General features: G+C 45.1%; 1 protein-coding gene across 1 annotated transcript; it reads right to left on the bottom strand.

Moving 5' to 3' along the window:
- Positions 1-2399: 2399 nt before the first annotated feature.
- Positions 2400-23121, bottom strand: RHOF (ras homolog family member F (in filopodia)). Its single transcript, XM_015417648.1, has 5 exons — positions 22636-23121; positions 12072-12159; positions 6571-6680; positions 5651-5785; positions 2400-3231 (listed from the first exon to the last, which is right to left on the bottom strand). Exons 1-5 carry the CDS (start codon positions 23119-23121, stop codon positions 3070-3072), a joined length of 981 nt encoding a protein of 326 aa, XP_015273134.1. The 3' UTR covers positions 2400-3069.
- Between the last annotated feature and the right edge of the window lie 3660 nt (positions 23122-26781).

Here is a 26781-nt window from a genome sequence, read left to right as displayed (position 1 = left end):
GACGTTCCTGCCTTAGGTTGAGTATGCAAAGGTGCCTGCCAGACCTTGGCACATGAGCAAAATGGGACTCGGATGTAAATGCTTCTCTCGGAAACAGAGGTTCCACTTCCTGGCTTGCCCGGTTGTGAGTGGAGTGCTGAACCTTCAGCTTAGGAAGGCTGTTGGCTACTTAGGACAGCTGTGAAGATGATAAAGGGGTTTTGAAGACAAAATGTTTGGGGGAAAGGCTGGAGAAGCCTTTTGGCCTGCAAAAAGATTGGAAGCGGTGCACGTCAGAGGACTGATCCTGCATCTGTCACTGTATGTTCCGCTTCAACTGGTTTTATTCTTTGGTCTCATCTTTTTGATTTATAGACCAGCACGAGGTTGAAAGTGGAGACTGAATGATACGCAATATAAAATAATATCAGTAGACTTGGGATAGTTCTGTTGCTATCCCAACCTTGGTGAACAGGGGAAGAAGCAAAAGCCCTAAGCTACACTTAGAAAGAGAAAATCCATCAGAACAGTTCAGCAGTAGAGCAAGGTGAAATGAGAGACCTCTGGCCGAGAGCCACTGCCAGTCAGATTGGACTAAGCTAAATGGCCCGATGGTCCAGCTTGATACAGGGCAGCTTCGTACGTTAACGAGAACTAAACAAGTTGGGAAGGGCCGGCAGCATTGCTTGACCCATTGACATGCTTTCATTTAAGCAGAAACATGGGCAAGCCCCTTCCGCCCTTTTGGGCATTTTGACTGCTCACTACGCCTTTCCTGTTTCTTGATTTGTCAGTGGTGCATAAGGGGAAAGCTTTACCAAGAACTTTTATTGCTTGAATCCACTGACAGAGGGTGCTAAAGAATTCATCTTGGGGGAGGGTCGTTGAGGTGCATGAGAGTGTAAGAGTTGGGGGTGAGCGGCTATGTATGATGTGAACTTCAGTGTCTGTTTTTGGCTTCCAGTTGCTTATCTCTGGTGTATACCAAGAACCGGCTTTTTTCAGCAGTGTATTGGATTGGATGTCTTGTTGCTTTCCTGTCTAGTTCTTTTGACTTCTAGCGACACTCAGGCATGGCGCAGAGGGGTCTTTGTGGGTCACAGGGCAGCATCAAATGATGATTGGGTGGTAGTGTGACAAAAGGGGTTTCAGTCCTCCTGAGCCTACGTTCTAGATGTGTTGGATGAAACCAAACCAACAGCTGGCTCTTCTTCAGTTACAAAATCTGGGAGCGCCTTCACTGATCCTAGAAAACCATGATTTGACTTTCTGTGAGAAGAGGCTCCAATGCTTGCTCCCGGCAACATTTTTCATTTGCTTGTTCAAAGGTTATCGAGTCCTGTGTTTCTGTGCCTGCTACATGGTGCTAACTAAATTTTGCTGACCAAGTTCTGTTTATGAGCTCTGTCCTACAGAAGGTGTAAACCAGGGCTGACTTTTGCTCCATCAGTTGGCACCGTTATCTTATCCAAGGCCTCATTCACTGCCCTGCCATTTCTACATCAGAGAAAGATTAACTCAGTGCTCCCTGTTAGTCGATGGTTTACACAACAGAATAAAAATCCATGCAAGATGCCGGTTTTAAAAGAAAAGGAAAAAAGGGAGGAGGAAAAAGTGATCAAACACAAACCGTAGTTAAAGTAGGGGAATGTTTTTAAGGGGCATAGTCTGAGGTAGTTATTCAGGATCAGGTGGCCTGCACAATTAGATTTTAAAAGTCCTTCTGTATTCATGGGCTACTCACCGTGGTTTAATGGGCACCTAGCCAAACCTCAACTGGAGTCACACGGTCTCCTTGCCTTAATCAGATGCTCTGTGACCATTCTCGGGATCTAAGTAATCGGTTACTTAATCGCACAGGGTAATTTGGAATCTTGTTACACCTTCTCTCAAATACCTTTAGCATGCTGTGATGGCAGCACGGCCAATTACTACAACTGGAAAATATCCCAGGGTCAGTCCCCGTCTCCCTTTCACAGACAACAAACAGTTGGTGTTGAGAGTGACCATTCTCTGCCTGTGACCTTGGACAGTTGCTGCCACTCAGAAAAGACAATACTGAGAGAGAGATTGGATCAATGGGCTGCTAGCTCTATATTTATTTATTATTTATTTAATTGATTAGATTCCTAAGCCACCCTGGCAGGGCTCAGGGCAACTTACAACAGCTATAGAAGACAGCTTCATACTACACCAGTTTGGTGTAGTGGTTAAGTGCGCGGACTCTAATCTGGGAGAACCGGGTTTGATTCCCCACTCCTCCACTTGTAACTGCTGGATGACCTTGGGCAAGCCGTAGTTCTGATAAGAGCTGTTCTTGAAAAAGAGCAGTTTCTGTCAGAGCTCTCTCAGCCCCACCCGCCTCACAGGGTGTCTGTGGTGGGGAGGGGAGGGGAAGGGAAAGGAGTCCATAAGCCGCTCTGAGACTCCTTTGGGTAGTGAAGGGTGGGGTATAAATCCAATCTCTTCTTCTTCAATACGTGAATGGCAGTGATCTCTTTAAATAACACAGTGGCACATATCTGCTCAGAAAAGTCTCAAGCCTTCCTCCAGTTCGTGGAGGAAGAGCTACTGGATTTGGAGGAGGGCTTTACCCGTTGCTAGCAGTGTAGGACACATGCCAGTGCCTTTAGCATTGTTGCCACGAATCTTAATGGAGCACAGGCTGTTTCTTGTGAGAACACCTTGATTCTTCAAAAACTACAGATATTTCTCATTTTTAAAGAAAGTGTTGTTGTTTTTTAATGTACAAACAAATCATGGCAAAGCTCTGGTCCTGCAGACCTTACCTTAGTTGCTGTGGCTAGTAAGTCCCTACCCTTCCCAGGAGTGCAAATGAAAGACTGGCAAATCACTACTGGCCTCTGGAAGTGGACTGGCTGTCCTTGCAGCTTAGCTGTACGTTCAGTCTTCAGAGAAGGTAGAACAAGCAGAAATTGCCGTATGAGAGCAAGTCACTTTTCCAGGTCAACTTCCAAGTCAGGAGAAGCACAGTCAATTTAGAAAATGCAAAAAAAAAAAGTCTCCTTCCTAATCGCTGAAGGAAAGCTGGAAACACTCTCTTGGTCCTCTTCGTTGTGTGGGCTGCCATCACAAAAGGGCACATGGCCTCAGTTTCTTCTGCCGCTTTTTTTTCATAGCATTCAGTGCAATGCTGGCTGCTTCCCTAAAAATGTCCTCGATGTTTTCACGGTACTTGGCTGAACACTCTAGGTAAGTGTCTGCATTCATCTGGCGACAAGCTTCTTCACCCTGGAGAAGGGGAATCAAGATAAGCTTTTACCAGAATTGAGTCAGACCCAAGGCAGCCCATGAAGTCTCAATTAAGTGACTTAATTTAGAGCTTGGTGTACATAAAGGTACATTGGTGCCTTGTGGGTCTACTTCCTTTAGCAGCTTTACAAACACGTATGCTTGGCTTTCTTAGGCTCCTCTTGATTCCCATATCTGACTCACTTTGCTGCTGTCAACATCGGGTCTGTATATGAAGCATAAAAAGCTCTGCTATAGAAGAAAGATTGAGCAGTCTTGCGTAAGGCTGAGAAGGGGCTCTTGCACATGTGCTTGGCATGCCCGGTTCGACCGCCAGAGCTTCCTGGATTTGTGGTAGCAAGAGGAGGGAAGGGTCTCTTCCTGAGACCTCTGAAAGCTTTGTCCGTCAAAGCAAATAATGAAAGCCTGGATAAATCACTGGGCCTAGTTGGGTATAATACAGCCTCATGTATTCATTAGACCATGGGTGTCAAACATAAGGCCCGGGGGCCGGCTCAGGTCCGTCCAGGGCTCTTATGCGGCCCGCGAGCAACCAATGCAAGGGAGGAAGTGCTGGGGGGAGTGGGCGGAGCCACTCCATTATGGCTTCAGCATGGCAGAACAACCTTGTCTGCAGCAGTCAAACATTGTGGGAACATCTGCCCAGTGCTGCACTGCTGGCTCTCTAGTCTGCCTAGGTGGGTTTTCCTCTGCACCCCCCTCCCAGCCCATGGGGCCTTGCAATGAGGATACACCAACTCGGAGCTTACCAGCTGCTGTCCTTTATACAGTTTCTATCTCCAGTACCTGGCACACAAGGCCCGGCCCGGCCAAGTGGCATTTATGTCAGATGCGGCCCTCATAACAAATGAATTTGACACCTCTGCATTAGACAGTGTTCGGAAGAAGGCTTTGCTGGTCAACATAGGCCCAACAGTTCTTAATCTGCTTAGCTTCACAAAACCAAAAGCACTAGAAAGCCAGAGGCTGAAGCAGACATAAGATGACCAAAGATCCATCTGGCCCGGGTCCTGTACAGCCCTAGCACAGCTGCCCTACCTAAATGTCAAATACCCCCCACCCCCCTCCTGCAGCCATCTTTGCCTTTATTGGCTAATAAATCCCCAGGGATATCACGGTGGTCAGACGAGGAAATCCGTAAAAAATGCTGTTCCATCAGTAGCGAGGCCCCACCGCTGGACCTCCTGATGGCACCTGGGATTTCTGGCCACTGTGTGACACAGACTGTTGGACTGGATGGGCCATTGGCCTGATCCAACCTTGGCTTCTCTTGTGTTCTTATGAAGGGGGAGGCTAGGACCCAAGCCCCTGCTTGCCACAGGGGCCAACGAGATGCCCCAGGAAGCATCCAAACAAGGTATGGGGCCGAAGCCTCCCTGGGGTGTTGCTCTTCAGAATGCCTTTCAATGTGGAGCCTCTATTTCAGGGGTCCCCAGCCTGGTGCCCATGGACATTATGGCACCCACCCACCACCTCTCTTGGTGCCTGCCAAGTGCTTTTAGAAAGTGGGTGGGGCCAGGTTGGGCCTTTGCCTATCAAGGCTTCTGACTGGCTGTGCATATTTTTTTTTTAATTTTGCTTTGGCAGCAGCTGTCAACCCAAGCATTTTCACTGTGTGACGGAAGGTAAACCGTGGGGGTTATTTTGTGGCTGCTGACTCCACCTCCTGTGGCAGCCATTTCATGGTTGCCCCCAGGGCTATTTTTGGGCAGGAACGCACAGGAACGAAGTTCCGGCTGGCTCCTGAGTTGGCCACGCCCAGCAGGAACTCATTAGCATAACAGGCCACACCCAACAGCAGAAACTCATTAGGATTGGCTACGTTAGGGGTGTGTGGCCTAACATGCAAAGGAGTTCCTGCTACAAAAAAGGCCCTGGGTTTTGACAACAAACAAGGTAAACAGAATAACAAGCAAAAGGTGGGTGTGGTTGGATAACCACACTTCCGGTAACATGTGGGTGTGGCCTAATGTGCTAATGAGTTGTGCTGTCAGAGGTGTGGTCCAATATGCTAATGAGTTCCTGCTGTTGGGTGCGGCCTATTATGCTAATGAGTTCCTGCTGGGCTTTTTCTACAAAAAGAGCCCTGGTGCCCCTAATGTGCAGTTGTCTGAATTCCAAAGGTGGCCACAAACTCAAAAAAAGGCGGGGGACCCCTGCGCTATTCAGTCATCATGGCTAATAGCTCACATCCTTCACGTATGAGTCAGTTTGATCCTATGGGGCAACAAGCAGTTTCCGGAGAAAAATTACAGAATCTATGAGAATCTAATATCTGCCTGTTTTAATTTGAGCACTTGATCCTGCCCCTGTGACAGACGTGTCGCCTTAGAGCGCATCCCTGGATGCACGGAGATGTTCTGACTTGTATGCCGGCCTAGTCTTCCATTCCGTTTACCTGGCTGTAAGTGATTGGCTCCTGCTGGGCTGAGCGGAGCTTCCGTAGGTGTTCCTTGTCCTTTCGGAGATCTGTTTTGCAGCCAACGAGGACTACGGGGATTCCTTGGCAGAAGTGGCTCACCTCATGAGACCACTGGAAGAGAGAGAAACCGAAGTGGTTAAAACGTCACTAGAAGCGACCAGCATGCTGACATGCCTTCTGAAGCAATCCAGGTTTGGGGGAAGGGTGATGAATACAAAGGATCATTGAGATCATGAAGATGGCGAGAGCAGGTTTTAAACCTTCCTGTACATTGAGTGCTTTACCCATTCTATCTTAAGTCCTGAATAAAACAGAGCTGGGGGGGGGGGGGGGGTAAGGCTTATGCAGTTTACATCTTATCTTGGGAGTGTATTAATGACTTTCCCTCCATTTGATTGCTGGGGAAAAAGCCAGGAGGAAGAAGCTGGTCTTTAGGGCTCTGGGTTTTTATTCTGAAGCCCTGTTTGGATGCTGTTTTGAGGCATTATTACTGACTGTCCTTGCTGCTGCTTCACCACTATACACTTCTATACCGATCTTTTTTGCCATCTAAGCCAATTTATGGTGACCCTGGAGGGTTTTCAAGGCAAGAAATGAGCAGAAGTGGTTTGCCCTTGCCTGCCTCTATGTAGCGACCCTGGACTTCCTTGGTGGTCTCCCACCCAAATACTAACAAGGGCCGACCCTGCTTAGTTTTGGCAATCTGACAAGACTGGGCTCTCCAGGTCAGGGCACAGACATTTATAAAGGCCCTATAAATCTCCACATTCGAAAGGAAACGGATATCTGCAAAGTCCTTCCCATTGCTTGGGGAGATAGGAAGTAAAATGACTTCCTTCTGAACCCTCTAATGTATATGCTTCCAAGATGCAAGCCCTCTATAAGAAATCTCTTACCTTAATTAATACATTATCAAAGCTAGTAGGATTCATGACATCATAGCAAACTAAGACCACGCTGGTGTTCTGGTATGAAAGTGGTCGTAGGCGATCATAATCCTCCTGGCCTGGAACAAAGAGGAGAAAGGGAAGAGCTTTTAATTTGAACACAGCTTCTGTCCAGTGGCTTTGGGCAACAGCAAAGCTGGGAAGGAGAAATGAAGCTCATGCTCCCTATGTCTGTCTGCAGGTTTGGACCCTAACCTGTATACTAACTATAAGCTTAAAGGTAAAGGTTTTCCTTGCTTGAAAGCTAGTTGAATCCGACTCTAGGGGGCAGTGCTCATCTCCGTTTCCAAGCCGAAGAGCCAGCGCTGTCCGAAGACTTTTCCGTGGTCATGTGGCCAACATGACTAAACGCCGAGGCGCATGGAATGCTGTTACCTTCCCACTGAAGCAGTACCTATTTATCTACTTGCAGTTTCTTGCTTTCGGACTGCTAGGGTGGCAGGAGCTCACTCCATCATGCAGCGCTCAGGTCTCGAACTTCCGAGCTACAGACCTTCCGGTCTGCTTAATTCAGTTTAAATGTCATGACTTCCCCTTGAGTACCACTTGGGAGTAGTAGGGTACAGGGAATGAGTACTATTTGAAGAGCCCAAGGAGAGCCAGTCACTCTGGAGTAGTGCCTGGACTGTTGAACCAGAACTTGAGAGAACCAGTTTCAACACACACACACTCCGCCATGAAAGTAACTTGGTGACCACTGCCATTTACAGCATGCTGCCCTGAGCTACCTGGAGGAAAAGCAGTGGAGAGTTATCCATACAAGGTTCCTAAAAGGAAACCATGACAAGTAAACAACCTTAAAGTATATATTTGTTTATATTTATGTTTCTTTAGATATTTATAACCTGCTTTTTTTCCAATGGAGACCTAACATGGCTTACAACACCATTCTTCCCTCGTTCATTTTATCCTCACAACAGCCCTGCGAGGGAGTTGAGTCTGGCTGGCCCAAGTCACTCGGCAACTTTCCATGGCAGAGTGCGGGTTTAAACCCAGGGCTCCCAGATCCCAGCCCAACACTCTAATTGCGGTATCACACTGGAGATATAGTCTCCACAAATCCAAGTTTTAAAAAAGAATCCCTGTCTTGATTAAAAATGTTTTCTGAAGAACTCGATGCTCCCGGGGGAAATGAGAAGTCTGCTCCGTGTAGGGATTCTAATACATCCAACATGCCACATCACTGTGATGTCATACACAGAAGGTAACGTCTGTTGGCCAACCATTGCAAGCGTCACATCATCTGAGAAATCACAAGGTCTGTGTTTCATCAGAAGCCTTCCCTGTTTATTTGTGGAGGAGGGGAGGGTTCCAGAAAAGGAAAGCATGAGCAACACTTGACTCAAAGTAGCAAAATAATCTTTGCCAGGTAGGTCATTATCTTGCCCTGAAGTTCTCTGTTTCTAAGAGGTTACACAGTGCTTGGCCTTTTTGCTGGGTACTTGAGCTGCGGTGGCTCAAGTGGTTAAGACGCTGAACTGCAGGCTGTGGAAGGTCAGTAGTTCAACAGTTCGAGACCCGGGTGCCGCATGATGGAGTGAGCTCCCATCTCTAGTTCCAGCTCCTTCCAAACAAGCAGTTCGAAAGCAAGACATTGCAAGTAGATAAATAGGTACCACTTCGGTGGGAAGGTAATAGCATTCCGTGCACCTTGGTGTTTAGTCATGCCGGCCACATGACCACGGAAACGTCTTCGGACAGCGCTGGCTCTTCGGCTTTGAAACGGAGATGAGCATCGCAACCCTAGAGTCGGACTCGACTGGCTTTCGAGCAAGGGAACCTTTACCTTTACCTGGATCAAAATGCAGGCCGGGCTGCCCTAATGCCCCCTATAGTCATTAGGTAGCAAAAGCATTAATTCTGGGGGAAATTTCACCTGCCTGGTGGCAGTTCTTAACCGCCACAGGTGGACATTAGCTTATAAGGCTACTTGAGACTCCTAAAAACCTCTGTGCCAAGAGACAGCCTAACCGCAACAAAACTAGCAGTAGGGGGTCTTCCTTCCACATACGTGTGTTTAGGGCCAGTACGGAGACTCTGCCCTGACCTGGATGGGCCAAGCTAGCCAGACCTCATCAGATCTCGGAAGCTAAGCAGGGTCAGCCCTGGTTAGTACTTGGATGGGAGACCATCAAGGAAGTCCAGGGTCGCGACGCAAAGGCAGGCAATGGAAAACCACCTGTGAATGTCTCTTCCTTTGAAAACCCTACGGGATTGCCATGTCAGCTGTGACTTGAAAGCAGAAAAAAATTAATACTCCCAGTTTCTTGTCCCTGTATTTGCTTGATCTTTACAGCTCCATGAGCAGTGCAAAGCAAGGAGCTATATGCTAGTATGTGACTTGTACAAGCTGGGTGTCTTTGATTCACAAATGCTTCTAGTGCTGAATGAGCACCAACTATCTCTTGTTTTCTGCTGGAGTTCAGCTTTGTCATGTTCATTGCACCAGGCTGTACTAGCTTACTCAGCAGGATGGAAAGCATTTTGCAATGTACTAAGGTCAAGCTATGAACATGTATAATCTACAATGACACAGCTCTGAAGTACTACTTCTCTGCTGTTGTTGTTCAGTCGCACAGTCGGGTCCAACTGTTTGTGACCCCATGAACCACATCACGCCTCCTGTCTTCCGCCGTCCTCCGGAGTTTGCTTAATTTCATGTTCGTTGCATCGATAACACTGTCTAACTTTCTCATCTTTTGCCGTCCGCTTCTTCTTTGACCTTCAATCTTTCCCAGCATCGGGGTCTTCCCCAGCGAGTGCTCCCTTACTTCAGCTTGAGTATCTGGCCTTCCAGGGAACAGTCAGGGTTGCTTTCTTTTAGGATTGACTGATTCGATCTCCTTGCAGTCCAAGGGACTCTCAAGAATCTTCTCCAGCACCATAATTCAAAAGAACCTATTCTTTGGCGCTCGGCCTTCCTTATAATCCAACTCTCGCAGCCATACATTACTACTGGGAATACCATTGCTTTGACCATACGGACTTTTGTTGGCAGGGTGATGTCCCTACTTTTTATTATGCTGTCTAGGTTTGCCATCGTTTTCTTCCCAAGGAGCAGGCGTCTAGGGAGGCTTACATCGCAGGGCGTTTTTGTGTTACGTGAAAAGAACAGGTTGCTTTCATGTTCACTTCACACTTTTAGCAGGGATTGGCCCAGATCACAAGAGCAGGCCTAAGGTTTCCCTACCATCTACACGACCAGCTACCATTGCCTCTTGGGCCTGAGAGCTGGTGCAGAACTCTCTAGGCAACCTGGGATAATCTGCTCCGTGCTCTCTGAGCGTCAGCCCCTTCCCTTGCACTGATGATGATGCTTTTCTCGCTCACGGGGCTGTTATAAGGCTCACTGATTTTTCTCAGGGATCAGATATGTAATAACAGCACCTGTTCACTCCAAGTTTTCGGTGTGCCTCCTGGGCTGAGCACTGGCAGACGAGCGCAAGAGCTGGGTCAAAAGAGTCTGTGTCTGGTGCAATGCACACAGCTGCGGTGAGGATAAGGAAGGCAGAAGGCTTGCCAGGTAGGCACAAGAGACTGTGCCTCCTGTCCCTTCCAGTGGAGGAAAACAGCCCGGGTGACTTAATGTTATTTTCCTTTCCTTTTATACCCTTAGAAGCGCATTGATCCACGAATCTTGAGCAGCAGGAGACACTTAGATGCAAGGGCTGAAATGACTGAGACAAACTTTGCAATTGCTAGAGTGATTTTAGGATCCTTATCACTGAGCAAAAGAGCCTGGGATTCTGGAGTATCGGGGGACATGAATTGTGTTATGTAAACTGGCAAGTTAGATTGTTGGTGGGAGGTAAGACTGGCCCACTGTTGAAGCGCTATTGGTTTTGTACCCCGCCCTTAACTCTGAGTCTCAGAGTGGCTTACAGTCTCCTTCCCATCCTCTCCCCACAACAGATACCCTGTGAGGTAGGTGGGGCTGAGGTATTGAGAGAACTGCTCTTGAGAGAACAGCTCTGAGAGAACTGTGACTGGCCCAAGGTCACCCACCTGGCTGCATGTGGAAGAGTGTGGAATCAAAACCGGTTCTCCAGATTAGAGTCTGCCGCTCTTAACCATTACACCAAACTGGTGAATTAACCAGTCAAATATTGAGTCCAGTGGCATCTTTAAGACCAACAAAGTTTAATCCTGGGTATAAGCTTTCATGTGCATGAACACTTCATCAGACTCAAACTTTGTTCTGTCGCTTCAGACCAACACGGCTACACACCTGAACCAGTCAAATATTGTTAGTAAAAAAAGTCACAGTTTTAAAGTTTAATGTCATTGTTTCACAATGACAGTAAATCTGTTGACCATCCATACCTGAAAAAAGACTTGATCATGATTTGAATGATCAGTTAATCAAGTTTCTTTTTGCTGGTCAGATGCCTAACTCTAAAAGCACAGGGGAGCAGCTTGTAAAGAAGAAGAAGAAGAGAAGAGATTGGATTTATACCCCGCCTTTCACTACCCAAGGGAATCTCAGAGCTTACAAACTCCTTTCCCTTCCCCTCCCCACAACAGACACCCTGTGAGGCGGGTGGGGCTGAGAGAGCTCTGACAGAAACTGCTCTTTTTCAAGGACAGCTCTTATCAGAACTACGGTTTGCCCAAGGTCATCCAGGCAGGTGCAAGTGGAGGAGTGGGGAATCAAACCCAGTTCTCCCAGATTAGAGTCCACTCACTTAACCACGACACCAAACTGGTGTAGCTTTTTCTCTTCACACAAATGAATGAGTGTAACCGAGTCATAAATTTTTGTCCTCACATAAGCAGTAATTAAATATTCTGCTTCCAGGGAACCCTTTCTACATGGGATCTTTTTCTGTAGCGGAGGATTGCGGGCATTATTTAGGGCACAAACTCTACATGGTCTGTTGGGTCTCCCCTATTTAAGTTGAGAACACGAAACCCACACAGCACGTTACTGTAGCTGCATCAGAACCAGTATAGCAAAGTGGTTAGAGTCTCAGACTCGGCTCTTGGAGGCCAAGGACTGAATCCTCACTTTGCCATGGAAGCTTGCTGCAGTGACCTGGGGCCAGTCACAGGGTTGCTGTAAGGATAAAAAATGGAGGAAAAGGGGACCCATATAAGCCACTCTGTGAGAAATGTGGGGTGTAAATGAATTAAAAAATAGATAATATTGCAGGAGAGGGTGGCAAGTTTCATATAAGTTTCTCTGCCAGTAACCTGGCAAGGTTCTAATGAGCCCTGGAAAGCCCCGGAAATGTTGTAAATGGTGTAAAAGTCATTTGCTGCTACTTAACTTTTTTTTTTTAAAAAACAACCTAATATTATGCAACCTGAGTCAAAGCCGTACATCACCTACCCCTCTTGCAGTCTCTTCCCACCCACTACAGGAAGTCTTAACACACTGGTGGTTTGTGTCTGTGTGTTTTGAATAGACTAAAGAAGAGTTTTTTCTTTGTTTCTTAATGCAAGATTACCTGCAGTGTCATACAAATGTAGGAGGACTTCTTTTTTGCCAACGGTGATGCTGCAGGTATATTTCTCAAATACTGAAGGAGCATATTCCTGCCCAAGAAGAGAAATAAAACTGGTTAATGCGCTGTTAGAAAATATTGTTAAGGTCACAGTCAACAGCCCTTCTTCCCTCTGTCTCCAGCTTGTACCTGTTTAGCTTTCTACATATCATGGTATCTGACGACGAGCGCTATGACTCTCTAAAACTGGGGTGGCCAAACTTGCTCAACATAAGAGCCACACAGAAGAAAGACCAGATGTTTGAGAGCCGCAAGATAACATCAAATATTACACAAGTTTATTGGAAAATATGCAAATTTGCTTTTTTATTAACATTAAATAAGACTGCCAGAAATAAAAACAAAAGGGGTAAAAACAGATATTGACGATGATATTTAAAGAGACAAATGCTTTCTCCAAGCCAGCTGTGCTTTGAGAATGCATTTAAAATTAAAGTTGCTTTCTTTCTCTGCTCCCCCCCCCAACCTCAAGCCTACCCAGGGAGGGGAGCAATGGCTGGGGAAGGGAAGTCCAGGGGGAAGGCATGCCTCCCCTTCATTTTCCCAGCTGCCCTGCCGGGAGCCGCAGAATATGCGTGGAAGAACCGCATTCTGGCCACCCCGTTATAGCCCGAAAATCTTGTTGGTCTCTAAAGTGCTACTGGACTTGTTCTACTCCAGACCAACAAAACAACCCTCTGTAACTATCTTTGATGCTTTACGCTTCATTTTTCTTTCAGAAGTATCTAGCATAATCTCAACTAAATTTTTAAGCTGTGGCAACTGAGTTTCTGGAAACAGGGCCATTAAAAAAAAACCCGATCTTAAATGTAGCTTTTGAGGAGAGTTGGTGTTCAGGCTAAAGAATCCCTTCTGACTAACATCACAGCAGCTCCTGGATTGCAGAGAAAGCTTTTGACAATGTATCTTGGTTGTTTTTAATGCAGGTCCTCAAAAATATGAACTGTGAAACAGAATTTCTGAACTGGATGCAAAGTATTTCTACAGACCAACAAGCTAGAATTTTAATAAATGGTACTTTAACAGGGAAAATTGAAACTGCAAAAGGAACCCAACAAGGTTGTCCAGTATCACTGTGGTTATATATTCTGGCAAATGAAATACTGCCTATAAAACTTAGACAAGATATTAGGATTTCTGGAATTAAAAAAGATAAAGAAGAATACAAGATGAAAAGCTATGTGGATGATGTAGGTATATCAGCAAAAAATCCAAATATTTCCCTGAAATATACAATGGAACAAATAATTAGATTTGGAACTTATTCCGGATATAAATTGAATGAAAAGAAGACAAACATAATGTTACTAGTGGCAACCAAAGCAGAAGAAGTAGAGATAGGAAAAATAACATAATGTGTTGTTACTTTAAAAATCAATAAAATATTTGGGAATGTATGTAACAGGACACAATGAATATTTTTAAAAAAATAATTATCAGAAAGTAAGCATTATTGAAGATTTACAAAGATCAGAATAACTGAAAATTTAGTGGTTAGGAAGAATTTCTGCAGTCAAAATGAATATATTACCAAAGTTGACTTTTTTATTTCAAATGTTACCAATTCATATAGATGAAAAGATCCTTAAAAATGGCAGAAAATGATAAATAACTTTGTGGAGTGGAAAGAAGTGAAGAACAAGATTTAAAGTATTACAGGACAGAAAAAATAGGAGGTTTAGCTGGACCAAATATCAAATTATATTGCCAAGCAGCTGCACTAGTCTGGGTGTCTAATTGGATTACAAACTCAAATCAAATGAATGTTAAATTTAGCATTCTCCTTGCCCTCTCTGTAAGGGAGGGGGCAGAAATAAGTCTTTGGAAAGGATCAGTGCACAGCCTTGGAGGTGTGAGGGCAGGAGGAAACATTTTGGAGAGGGAGGCTCTGAAAATTAAACAGGTACACAGGGAAAACATAAGGGGCTGCAGTTCATGAACACTACCCAATAGGTGCTCATCCCTCTGATACAACAGCCTTCTTGACAGAGACACAAAAATAGATGTGCTTTCTAGCACCAAAGTTAGAAGCAACGAAAGGACTAGTTCAAGTTGTTGATAGATTTATTTATTTTATTTCACTTTTACCCCACCCTCCCCACTAGGCGGGCTCAGGGCGGCTTCCAAAAACTGACAAGCAGTATACATTCACAATAAAAATACAAGACATCATTTAAAACACAACCAGTCAATATAAAACATTCATTGGATGGCGATAAAACTAAAGTGCAATTTAGGGACACATTCAGCAGTTCCACCACACTAGGTCGTGTTTGATCGGAATTCACACAGGGCGCTGCTGGTAAGACGTCGCTCCTATCGGAACACCTGCCTAAAAAGTTCTGTTTTCACAGCCCTGCAGAACTGTGACAGCTGTGATGAGGATTCTGTGACAGCTGGTTGTGCTTCTTTGGGCAAAGTTGTCTGGCTCAGTCACTGCTGTATTCTCTGCTCCCCTTAGGAGAATTTCTGTACCTAGATTGGCCATAGAAATCTAGCTGTCTACTAAAAAATCATGTGCCTTTTGCAGAATCCAATACATATTAATTACAAGGCAGAGTAAACTTTTTAACCATTGTGGTTTTGATGGGGAAAAGCATGAAGGCAGTAGCTGCTAGCCTACAAGTATGAGCCAGAAGTCTGCATGGGGCTTTCAGGAGCTGAGACTTGCATCCTTCTGACACATTCATAGTTCTCTTACTCATCTTTTCCCCCTTGTACTGCCTTATAACCCAAATTCAAGCCACCCCAGTGACTGCTAAAAATTCCAATTCTGCAAGGTTTTGCAATCATGTAAGTATTCTTTCACTTTTGTGGCAGGAAAGAGACATCTGCCTCCAGAACTGTTCTTTCAAAAAAATTAGCCTGATGCTAGGCACAGTGTGTTGTATTCATTGTAGTCATTGGGTATATTTTGAGAGAGATACAGCTAAGCCTTCTGATGGGCTAGAAATGGCTGGCCTAGCCATGCCACCAGATGTAGTGTGGTGTAGTGGTTAAGAGGGGCAGACTCTAATCTGGAGGACCAGGTTTTATTCCCACTCTTCTACATGAGACCTGCTGGGTGATCTTGGCCCAGTCACAGTTCTCTCAGAAGACAGATTCAGGTCTGCTGATTCAAGTTTGACTATTCTTTGTCTTGGATTTTTGATCCAATCTACGATCCAGATTAGACCTGCTGCTTGGTAATATAATTTTATATTGGAACTGCTAACTCTCCTCTCTTTTTCTCATCTTGTAATATTTTAAAACATATTCTTTTCTTTTTGCCATTTCAAATAAATATATCTGTCTTTGCCACTCTGTCAATATTCTCTCTCTCTCTCTCTCTCTCTCTCTCACACACACACACACACACACACACACACAAACACAGCATTTGCTATAAAAAATTAATTTTGGCAATACACTAATTTTGATTGCTGAAATTCCACCCAGCCACGAAATTTTTATTTATTTTTAAATTTCCATCCAGATAGTTCTGCTTGTATCAATTTCCAGGTCTTCAGATAAGAGTTAAAAAGTCAACTAAAATAGCTATAGTAAAAGAAGAGAATATGGCTTACAAATCAAACTGTACTGAGTCCTTCAAATTCTTTGCTTATGTCTCCAATAGAAGCTTATCGTGATAAGAATACAAGAAACAAAAGTGATTTCTTAACATATTTGTTGCTGTTGTTCAGTCGCACAGTCAACTCCGACTCTCCACGACCCCATGGACCACATCACACCAGGCCCTCCTGTCTTCCGTCATGCTCCAGAGTTTGCTTAATTTCATGTTCATTGCATCGATAACACTGTCTAACCATCTCATCCTTTGCCGTCCCTTTCTTCTTTGACCGTCAATCTTTCCCAGCATCGAGGTCTTCCCCAGCGAGTGCTCCCTTCTCATTTGGTGGCCAAAGTATTTGAGCTTCAGCTTCAGGATCTGGCCTTCCAGGGAACAGTTAGGGTCGATTTCTTTTAGAATTGACTGATTTGATCTCCTGGCAGTCCAAGGGACTCTCAAGAATCTTCTCCAGCACCATTATTCAAAAGAATCTATTCTTCAGCGCTCAGCCTTCGTTATAGTCCAACTCTCGCAGCCATACATTACTACATTCTTAACATATAGCAACAAGGTAAACACTCAGGAAACTTAAGTCATGGCAAGACATTAAGGATGAAGGAATTAATATTCAATGGTTACTATATTACGAATCAGCTTCAAGACTAAAATAGATTATTAATATGAAAGGTGGAGTGCGAAGAGAGATTACTGAATTTAAACAACTGATTACAAAACAAAAAGATCATTTATTACATTGAATATATAAATTATTACTCCAGTTAGAAACAGATAAAGAACAAGTGAAAAAATGTGTGATTAAATGGATGTAGAATTTTAGAGAGCAGATACCTATGCATCAATGGGAATGGTTATGGGAAGTTCACAGCCAGTCAGGTGCTAAGAGAAAATTGGTACAAAATATATTCCTCCAAAGAATATTGAGAAATTTGACAAAAATTACACAGAAAAATGTTGGAAATGTCAAGACATAGATGGAACTTTTTATCATATGTGGTGGACTTGTAAAAAAGCAAAAAGATATTGGAAGGAAATACATCAAAAATGCAGAATATATTAAAATTCAAATTTCCTATGGGCGCTAAGAATATGTTACTAGGAATATTGTCCAACAGATTACCAAAAGTTTTGGAAGAGATTTTTAAATTATATGGTGACAGTGGCTAGAAATATTTATGCAGCAAAATGGAAATCAGACCTCTGTAGGTCCTGGCCCCGACTTGGTAGAACTCTCTGCCAAACACCATCACGGCCCTGCGGGATCTTATGCAATTCCGCATGGCCCGTAAGGCAGAGATGTTCCGCCAGGCTTTTTTATCTACTGTTGTACATTGCCCAGAGCAATGTAATATACCATCTGATTGGGTGATTCAGAAATTTAATGGAGGAGGAGGAAGTTGCTCCATTATGTGAAATTAACAACTTATTTGAGAAACGGATCCATCTCGAAATTTGAAGAGAGATGGAGTGTCTATTATGGAAGCAGGGGACAAATTTAAAATGAGAAACAGTTTTTAAAAGATCTTTAAATGTATTGTAAGGCATAAAATGCAATATAATGTAGAAAAAGGAGAACAAGTTTTGAATATAAATGTATAAAGTGGATTTTGAAGAAAATATTTCTTATTTTTATTGCAAGATAGATAATAGATTTTCCTTCAAACTTTGTTATATTAAAAGTTATATCTAGTACCTAGTATTGATGAAATATGTAATACACAATACGTATTAATGATGAAATTATTGTAAAAATGTCTTAAATTTTAATGAAGGGAATGTCAGGGAGAAGTATTTTTTTATTTCTTTGTTTAATATATCCTGTAAGTATAATAACCTTTGCTTTGATAAATATAACTTGTTTCATAATCCCTATATAACCCCTTTCTTTCCTTCTGTACCCCTTTTACATTAGTATTTTGTTTTTAAAATAAAAATATGTTACAAAAAGAAAAAAGAAGATAGATTCAGGTGGATAGCCGTGTTGGTCTGAAGCAACAGAGTCAGTGTTCGAGTTCATTGGCACTTTTAAGACCAACAAAGTTTTATTAAAGGAATAAGCTTATACCTTGAATAAAAACAGTTCTCTCATAATGTTGTCGAGGGCTTTCACGGACGGAGTTCATTAGTTGTTGTAGATTTTTAGGGCTGTATGGCCGTGGTCTTGGCATTGTAGTACTTGACGTTTCGCCAGCAGCTGTGACTGGAGGATGCCAGTCACAGCTGCTGGCGAAACATCAGGTACTACAATGCCAAGACCATGACCATACAGCCTGAAAAATCCACAACAACTAAAGTTCTCTTAGAACTCTCTCAGCCCCACCTACCCCACCCAGTGCCTGTTGTGGGGAGGGGACTGTAAGCCTCTTTGAGACTCCTTAAGGTAGAGAAAAGGGGGGGGAGGGGGGTATAAAAACCTATTCTGCTTTTTCTAGAAAAAACGAAGTGAATTCAGGCACTTCCACCACCTCTTACCCTTCCCGCCCTATCCACACAATTAGTCCCATATTTGTTGCAAATCCTCTATTTAGGCAGTTTGCAAAGTGACCTGGTGCGGCCTTGGGGACTGGTACCATGCTGGAAATGAGTCTTTACTTCTGCAAATGCCTGCAACATCAGTGTGCAACCCTAACTCTCAAATTGGCTAACAGCTACAGCCTTTACAGGAAGACCATCATCCACACATCCTGCTACTGTGCGGTTTAGATGTGAGCTGAAGAATTTCCTGAGAAACAGCCAGCCTAAAAAGCCTTTCGCCCTGGGCTTCAACAGGAAGTTGCAAGCACCTCTGCCCATGCTGCTCTATCTGTAGCTCTAACCCAGGTGGTGTTAGCACTGCAGCCCCCCCCCACACATCTTAATCAACCTCCAATCCCAGCCCAACTGTGTGTGGTGGGGAGAGACTGTTATTTCTTGACCTTTGCCTGAGTCTCATAAGGATACCTTGGACTTTTGGGGCTTACTTTATAGGGTTACCCTCACCTCATCCTAGTACATAGCTTCCCCTAGGGAAGAAAAGGTTGAAGCCACCCAGTTTAAAGAATCAACATACCTATGGGTTACATGAGTGGGTAATGTGGCATGCTATGAAATTGCTGATGAACTCTGCTGCTATTTGAGGATTTCTCGTTTCTCTGTGAGGGTAATATGGTGGACTGCTGTGTCAAAATGGTCTGTTCTATGTGTGTGTGTGGGGGGGACTGGAAGGGGCAACCGTTTATGAGGGTCACTGTAAGCTGGCTCTGTTGATGGGGGGTAGCATGTACCCTTGCTAGATTACAGAACTCTTGGGATGGGGGAGTCTGTTCCATTGAGCTTCTGGGGAGGGCTGAATGGCTTGTCTACATTATAGTTGCTGTGGTGGTAGGCACAGATTGGCTCCGTAGGGCTGGGGAAATCTGTTCCATGCAGTTCCCTGAAAGTGTATGAACCTCAATAATCTATTTCAAGAGCCACGTGACCATGTTACTGCAGCAGCTGTGAAAGAATCTAGCCTGTGGAATTAGGGACTGTTTCTTATGGAGCTCTTATGTCTAACTTGATCTCAGAAGCTAAGCAGGGTCAACCCCAGTTAGTACTTGGATGTGAGACCACCAAGGAAGTCCAGGGTCACAATGCAGAAGCAGGCAGTAGCAAAGCACCTCTGAATGTCTCTTGCCTTGAAAACCCTACAGGTTGCCACGAATCAGCTATGACTTGATGGCACATTCCACCACCAGTTGACAAAGGACTTTTATGCTGTTTTCTGCAGGCTGGATCTATTATGGAGACCCAATGTACAGTAATCTTTGTCAGAGTAGGCAGATCTGGGTTCATATCCCAAACATCTATGAAACTCAATGGCTGCCCACGGGACACTCATACACAATTTAGTTCTTTTTTCTCCCAGCAGTCTTCCAGGAAACTCATGGAAACATATATAGTTCCCCCTTTATCCTCACATCCGGGTGCCGCATGACGGAGTGAGCTCCCGTCTCTAGTTCCAGCTCCTGCCAGCCTAGCAGTTCGAAAGCAAGAAATTGCAAGTAGATAAATAGGTACCGCTTCGGTGGGAAGGTAACAGCGTTCCGTGCGCCTGGGTGTTTAGTCATGCCAGCCACATGACCACGGAAATGTCTTCGGACAGCGCTGGCTCTTCGGCTTTGAAACGGAGATGAGCACCGCAACCCTAGAATCGGATTTGACTGGCTTTCGAGCAAGGGAACCTTTACCTTTACCTTTTTTATCCTCACAACAGCCCTACAAAGTAGGCTGAGTATGTTTCAGTGGTCCAAGGTCACCCTGTGAGCTTCATGTCAGAGTACACATTTGAACTCAGGCTTCCTAGAGTCTATGCTGGCACTCCTAACTGCTACACCACACTAGCGCTTTTGCTCACTCTGCCTAATCTGCCTCACAGGGCTGTTGTTGAGGGTAAAATGGAGGATGGGAGATCCACCTACGCTGCCCTGAGTTCTTTGAAATAAAGGTGGTGTTTAAAAAACACACAGGGTTACCAGATGTCCTCTTTTTTTGGAGGACATGTACTCTTTTTTTGGTGTCCGTCCTCTTGTGGGCTTTTTTTAAAAAAAAACTGATGGGAATGGCTTCTTTTGGGGTTGGATTCGGGAAGGTTATTAATATTCCTAGTTAGTAGGATCTCAGCTTAAAGAGTAGGGGTATTTAAAATGAGATCTGTCACATAGTCAGTCGGGAAATACGTCCTCTTTTTTTGCTTTTCAAAATATGGTAACCTTACGTAACATGGAACTCCACCTCAGCTTTTCAGGTCAATCCAACCTATTAATAGTGGAAAGGAGTAAGAGTCCAAAGACCACCTTAAAGAGTTAATAAAACTTGTGGTAGGGTAAGCCAGGGGTGGCCAAACTGTGGCTCGGGAGCTATATGTGGCTCTTTCACACGTATTGTGCGGCTCCCGGCAGGGCGGCTGGGGAAGCTAAATATCACTAGCAAACAAATATCATTGGACAAATAAATATCATTACCAATATCTTCTCTTACCGCTTTTGATATTATTTTTGACAGTCTCGCTTAATGTCAATAAAAAGCAAATCTGCATATTTCCCAGTTAAAAACGTGAAATATCTGTTCATGTCTTGCGGCTCTCAAACATCTGACATTTATTCCATGTGGCTCTTAAGTTAAGCAAGTTTGGCCACCCCCTGGTATGCGCTCTCCTGACTCACTGCTCACTTCTTCAGAGATCCCACTCTTTCCTACTGCGGACAGACAGACCAATACCCCTGACCAATGCTCCCTCTAAGCTGTGGAGTCTTGTGAGCAAAAATTATTCTTTGTGAGCTACTGGCATTAAAGTTGTGAGCCAGCAATTTGGCTACTGCATGAATCAGTCTGCCCTGGAGCCATCCTTCCCGAGCTGAGACAAAAATCTCTCAGCTGGAGGCTAAAAAAACTGTGGGCTAGCTCACACCAACTCAACTTAGAGGGAACACTGATTGGCGACCCGTTTTCATCCAACCTATGCACAGTACCTGGTCTTTGACCTGGGGGGGGGGATTATCTGGGAATCGTGGCAGAAAAAGCTCTGAGGGGGAGGGACCCTGAGGGGTCCTTTTATGGATCAAAAACTGGCTAATTAATAGAAAACAGAGAGTGAGTATAAATGGGCAGTTCTCCCAGTGGAGGGGTGTAAGCAGTGGGGTACCACAGGGATCAGTACTTGGTCCACTGCTTTTTAACTTGTTCATTAATGATTTGGAGTTGGGAGTAAGCAGTGAAGTGGCTAAATTTGCGGATGATACGAAGTTGTTCAGGGTGGTGAAAACCAGTGAGGATTGTGAGGCACTCCAAAGGGATCTGTCAAAGTTGGGCGAGTGGGCGTCAACATGGCAAATGGGGTTCAATGTGGCCAAGTGCAAGGTGATGCACATTGGAGCCAAAAATCCTAACTATAAATACACGTTGATGGGGTCTGAACTGGCAGAGACAGATCAAGAGAGAGATCTTGGAGTTGTAGTAGATAACTCACTGAAAATGTCGAGACAGTGTGTGACTGCAATAAAGAAGGCCAATGCTATGCTGGGGATTATTAGGAAGGGTATTGTAAACAGATCAGCCAATATCATAATGCCGCTATATAAATCAATGGTGCGACCTCATCTGGAATACTGTGTGCAATTCTGGTCACCACACCTTAAAAAGGATATTATAGCTTTGGAAAAAGTGCAGAAAAGAGCAACTCGAATGATAAAAGGGTTGGAACACTTTCCCTATGAGGAACGGTTAAGGCGCTTAGGGCTCTTTAGCTTGGAGAAACGACGACTGAGGGGTGACATGATTGAGGTTTATAAGATTATGCATGGGAAAGAGCAGGTAGAGAAAGAGGTACTTTTCTCCCTTTCTCACAATACAAGAACCCGTGGGCACTCCATGAAATTGCTGAGCGGTCGGGTTAGAACGGATAAAAGGAAGTACTTCTTCACCCAAAGAGTGATTAACACTTGGAATTCACTGCCACAGGAAGTGGTGGCAGCTACAAGCATGGACGGCTTCAAAAGGGAATTAGATAAGCATATGGAGCAGAGGTCCATCAGTGGCTATTAGCCACAAGGTATAGATAGGGACTCTGGGGCAAGTGATGCTCTGTCATCTTGGTGCTTGGGGGGGGTCAACAGTGGGAGGGCTTCTAATGTCCTGGCCCCACTGGTGGACCTCCTGATGGCACTGGTATTTCTGGCCACTGTGGGATACAGAGTGTTGGACTGGATGGGCCTTTGGCCTGATCCAACATTGGCATCTCTTATGTTCTTATGTTCTTATGTTCTTATGAAAGGTGTGGGAAACCGTTCTAGAAGCTTCTGAAGGTCCCCCAGGGCTGAAACCGAAGGCATCCCTTTGGGAAGGGGGGGGGGCGCGAGCTCTGATTGGCTGAGGGCGGCGATAAAGAGGGGATGCCGCCGCCGCCCCGCCCCCCCGACTCACCTCCGGGAAAGCGCCCTTCGCGTAGACCAGGAGCAGCGACGTTTTCCCGCAGCCCCCGTCGCCCACGACCACCACCTTCAGCTCTTCCCTCTTCTTCTTCTTCCCCTCAGGAGGCGCAGCAGCCGGGCGAGCTTCTTCCTCGGCGCCCGGAGATGCTGCCGGGGCTGTCCCGTTGGCCACGGCCATGAGGAGAGGGAGAGAGAAAGAGAGAGCCCTTTTTCCTCCCCTCAGCGACAAAGCGCGGGAAAGACCGTCAGAAGCGCTGAGGCGAAGCGCGATGGGGCGGGGAGCGGCGGCCCAAGGCCGGCTTCCCCTCTGCCCTTCGCGCCGGCGATGTGTTGTTATCTCTGGCGGCTCTGGGCGCTCCCCGGGCCCGCCCGTCCTCTCGTGGGGCCGGCACAGCCCTTTCTGAGGCGGCGAGGCGCCCTCCCCCGTCGAGGTTTCGCTCGTGGGGGTGGGAGGTGGGCGGCCTCTTCCTCTCCGCATGACACTTCTTTTCTTTTCTTTTTTAAGTGTATGGAAAATGAGTTTTTTGAAGAAGTGTCATCTCACACATTGGGACAGTGTGTGTGTGTGGGGAGACACACACTGCATGATCTGCTCGAAATTATTCCTTAAAAGTTGACTTACTGGAAAGGAGGGACCTTCCCCCCCCCCCCAAAGGACCTCCTCGCCAGTGTTCCCTCTAAGCTGAGTTCGTGTGAGCCAGCTCACAGTTTTTCAGCCTCCGGCTCACAGATTTTTCCCTTAGCTCAGGAAGGAGGGCTTCAGAGCAGTGTTCCCTCTAAGCTGAGTTAGTGTGAGCCAGCTCAGTTTTTCAGCCTCCGGCTCACAGATTTTTGTCTTAGCTCAAGAAGGATGGCTCCAGAGCAGTGTTCCCTCTAAGCTGAGTTAGTGTGAGCTAGGTCACAGTTTTTCAGCCTCCGGCTCACACATTTTTGTCTTAGCTCAGGAAGGATGGCTCCAGAGCAGTGTTCCCTCTAAGCTGAGTTAGTGTGAGCCAGCTCACAGTTTTTCAGCCTCCTGCTCACACATTTCTGCCTTCGCTCAGGAAGGATGACTCCAGAGCAGTGTTCCCTCTAAACTGAGTTAGTGGTGAGCCAGCTCACAGTTTTTCAGCCTCCGGCTCACACATTTTTGCCTTAGCTCAAGAAGGATGGCTCCAGGCAGTGTTCCCTCTAAGCTGAGTTAGTGTGAGCCAGCTCAGTTTTTCAGCCTCCGGCTCACACATTTTTGCCTTCGCTCAGGAAGGATGGCTCCAGAGCAGTGTTCCCTCTAAGGTGAGTTAGTGTGAGCCAGCTCACAGTTTTTCAGCCTCCTGCTCACACATTTCTGCCTTCGCTCAGGAAGGATGACTCCAGAGCACTGTTCCCTCTAAACTGAGTTAGTGGTGAGCCAGCTCACAGTTTTTCAGCCTCCGGCTCACACATTTTTGTCTCCGCTAAGGAAGGATGGCTCCAGAGCAAACTATTTATGCAGCAGCCAAATCGCTTGCTCACAACTTGCACGCCAGTAGCTCACAAAGTAGGATTTTCGCTCAGAAGACTCCACAGCTTAGAGGGAGCATAGCTCCTAGTGTGGATCTTTCTCTCCACTTTCACAACAACTCTGTAAGAGAGACCCTCAAGTCACCCAAGTTTTCAGTTCTGGCATTCAGTAGCATCCGAAAAAAAACTTTATTTCATGCCCTTCCAACAAGGAATGCGGGGAAATGTGCATTGTATTCTTTGTCTCCATCTTTATCCTCACTACAACCCTGTGATGTGGGTTAGGCTGTCAGTGACTACCCCAAAAGTCCATCCAAGGGAGCTTCGTGTCGGAGCAGGGATCTGAACTTGGATCCTCCTGGACTGAGTCCTGGGCAGTGTTCCCTCTAAGATGAGTTAGCGTGAGCTAGCTCAGTTTTTTAGCCCCTGGCTCATGCTTTTTTGTCTTAGCTCACGAAGGATGGCTCCAGAGCAAACTAATTTAGGTAGTAGCCAAATCACCCATTCACAAGATGCCAGTAGCTCACAAACTAGAATTTTTGCTCACAAGACTCCACAGCTTAGAGGGAACGTTGGTCCTGGGTATTACACTGGGACACCACGCAGCATTCATGTGCATGGTGCACAAGTGTAAAGAGTTCAGACATCCACTCACCTCTCACGTTTAATTACAGAGAGATCCAGAGCAATAAAAGCATGGAACATGGCAAGGAGCAGCTCTGAAATCTCACGTTTTTAATGGTTTTCTACCAATTTTTGTTAAATCCCCAGGGGCAAAATAGACACAGTTACAAGGAATAAATAAATATACTTGGAGCATCCCCAGATGCTTTAAAAATGTATGGGCTCACAGCATCATAGACTTTAGATCTGGAAGCCCTACTACTCTAGCTTAATTACCGGATGCAGTAAGAGTGCACTCTTACCATGCTCAGAGTAACATTTGAGCCCAGTGAGATCTTTAAGTACAACAAAGTTTTTAATTCTCCATATAAGCTTTTGTGTGCATGCACACTTCTTCAGATAACCAGAATTAAACTTTGTTGATCTTAAAGGTGCCACTGGGCTCAAACTTTATTCTGTTGCTTCAGGCCAACATGGCTACCTACCTGAATCCATGCTCAGAGTAATTACATTATGGAATTTGTGATCACAAGATTAGTAACAGCCATTCTTATAAGGGGTGTTTGGCTGAATTGTATACCCTGTCGGTTTTATGGCTTTGGTGGTGATTTGATGGGTCTTTGACAATGCTCCCTCTAAGACAGTGGTGTCGAACTCATTTGTTATGAGGGCTGGATTGGACATAAATGAGACCTTGTTGGGCCGGGCCATGTGTGTCATAAAATGTAATGCCAGGTAGCAGATATAAACTTTATAAAGGACACAAACACAAAGATTTTTTTCACTTAAAATAAAAACATGCTTAAAACTCTTGCAATATTTTGTTTATTTAGCAGTATCTGATAACGGACACCTCGTGCTCTGAATTATTGCATCAAAATGTCTGTGCTGTTGCAATCTTGAGTATGCTGTTCAAGTGTGTATCTGTAAGCTGCAAACCTAGTTTTGATTTATCGACATTCACCACAGAAATCTCATGCTCAGAGTTCTGAGTCTAGGACCCAGGTCAAAACATGAAATGGCTGAGCGATTGAGTCTGGTGAAGCAAGCCATGATGCAGCAGCAGCAACAGAACTGGAAGCAGGAGATGGCCAATTCCAGTGTAGGCCTGATAGAAGCCCTCCAGGGCCTGATCCAGCCTCCAGGCCGCATGTTTGACACCCCTGCTCTAAGCTGTGGATTCTTGTGAGCAAAAATTTTACCATGTGAGCTACTGGCATTAAAATTGTGAGCGAGCAGTTTGGCTGCTGTACAAATCAATTTGCTCTGAATTGAACCATCCTTCCTGAGCCAAGACAGAAATGTGTGAGCCGGAGGCTAAAAAACTGTGAGCTAGCTCACACTAACTCAGCTTAGAGGGAACCCTGGTCTTTGACTGTATTAAACATTCGATAGTACCAGCCATTTGAATAAGAAGATATTCATGGAGGACAGGACAACTTAGTTACTGGCCAACATAGAACTTCTGTACATGAGCTGGTATCCAAATAGGAGATATGGTCATGGTCTTGCTTGTGAAGGCCACTGTTGCAAAATATACAAGAACTCCTCCCCTCCCCCAATCTTTGAAATGTATTGTTCCCTGTAAAGATTTTAAGTCTTCTGAAACTTTAATAGTCTGAATCTTTAATAATTCTTCATAAAAAATCATGACTGACATTGAAACACGCAGAGGGAGTTGCTTTAGGAACCATGGCCACTAATACTGACAACCTACAAAGCATGTTTCAACCATTTTGCTTGTCTGCTACTTTATGAAACTTCCTGGGCCTATACCTAAGTAATTACTAAGTAATTCAGAAACAGCTGGTTTCTGAAAACTGCTATTTAGAATCACCAGTCCTTCCTTTGCTGTTAAAACCACATCACATATACCGGTTACTGCCATGCGTTTTAGCCACCTCTCTGTTCAAACTACTGGAGTTGTAAAACTTCCAGATGTAGTGACTGCACCAGGATCTGGGAAACCCAAGTTCGAATTTGGACCACAGAAGCTTGCTGGGTGACCTTGAGCCAGTCGTATACTTGAACTAAC

The sequence above is a fragment of the Gekko japonicus genome, unplaced genomic scaffold (assembly GCF_001447785.1).
Source record: "Gekko japonicus isolate JY-2015 unplaced genomic scaffold, Gekko_japonicus_V1.1 scaffold64, whole genome shotgun sequence".
NCBI lineage: Eukaryota > Metazoa > Chordata > Lepidosauria > Squamata > Gekkonidae > Gekko > Gekko japonicus.
The sequence above is the reverse complement of the archived record's forward strand: the minus strand, read 5'-3'. Positions and strand labels throughout refer to the sequence as shown.

Bases quoted from the DNA above. Each gene is read 5' to 3' on its own strand.
- RHOF (XM_015417648.1), bottom strand. From the start codon at position 23,121: ATGCGGAGAGGAAGAGGCCGCCCACCTCCCACCCCCACGAGCGAAACC. The intron at 5,786-6,570 runs GTAAGAGATTTC...TCTCTCTTCCAG, and splicing joins TTGATAATGTATTAATTAAG to TGGTCTCATGAGGTGAGCCA. The intron at 3,232-5,650 runs GTAAACGGAATG...CCCCTTCTCCAG, and splicing joins AGCCAATCACTTACAGCCAG to GGTGAAGAAGCTTGTCGCCA.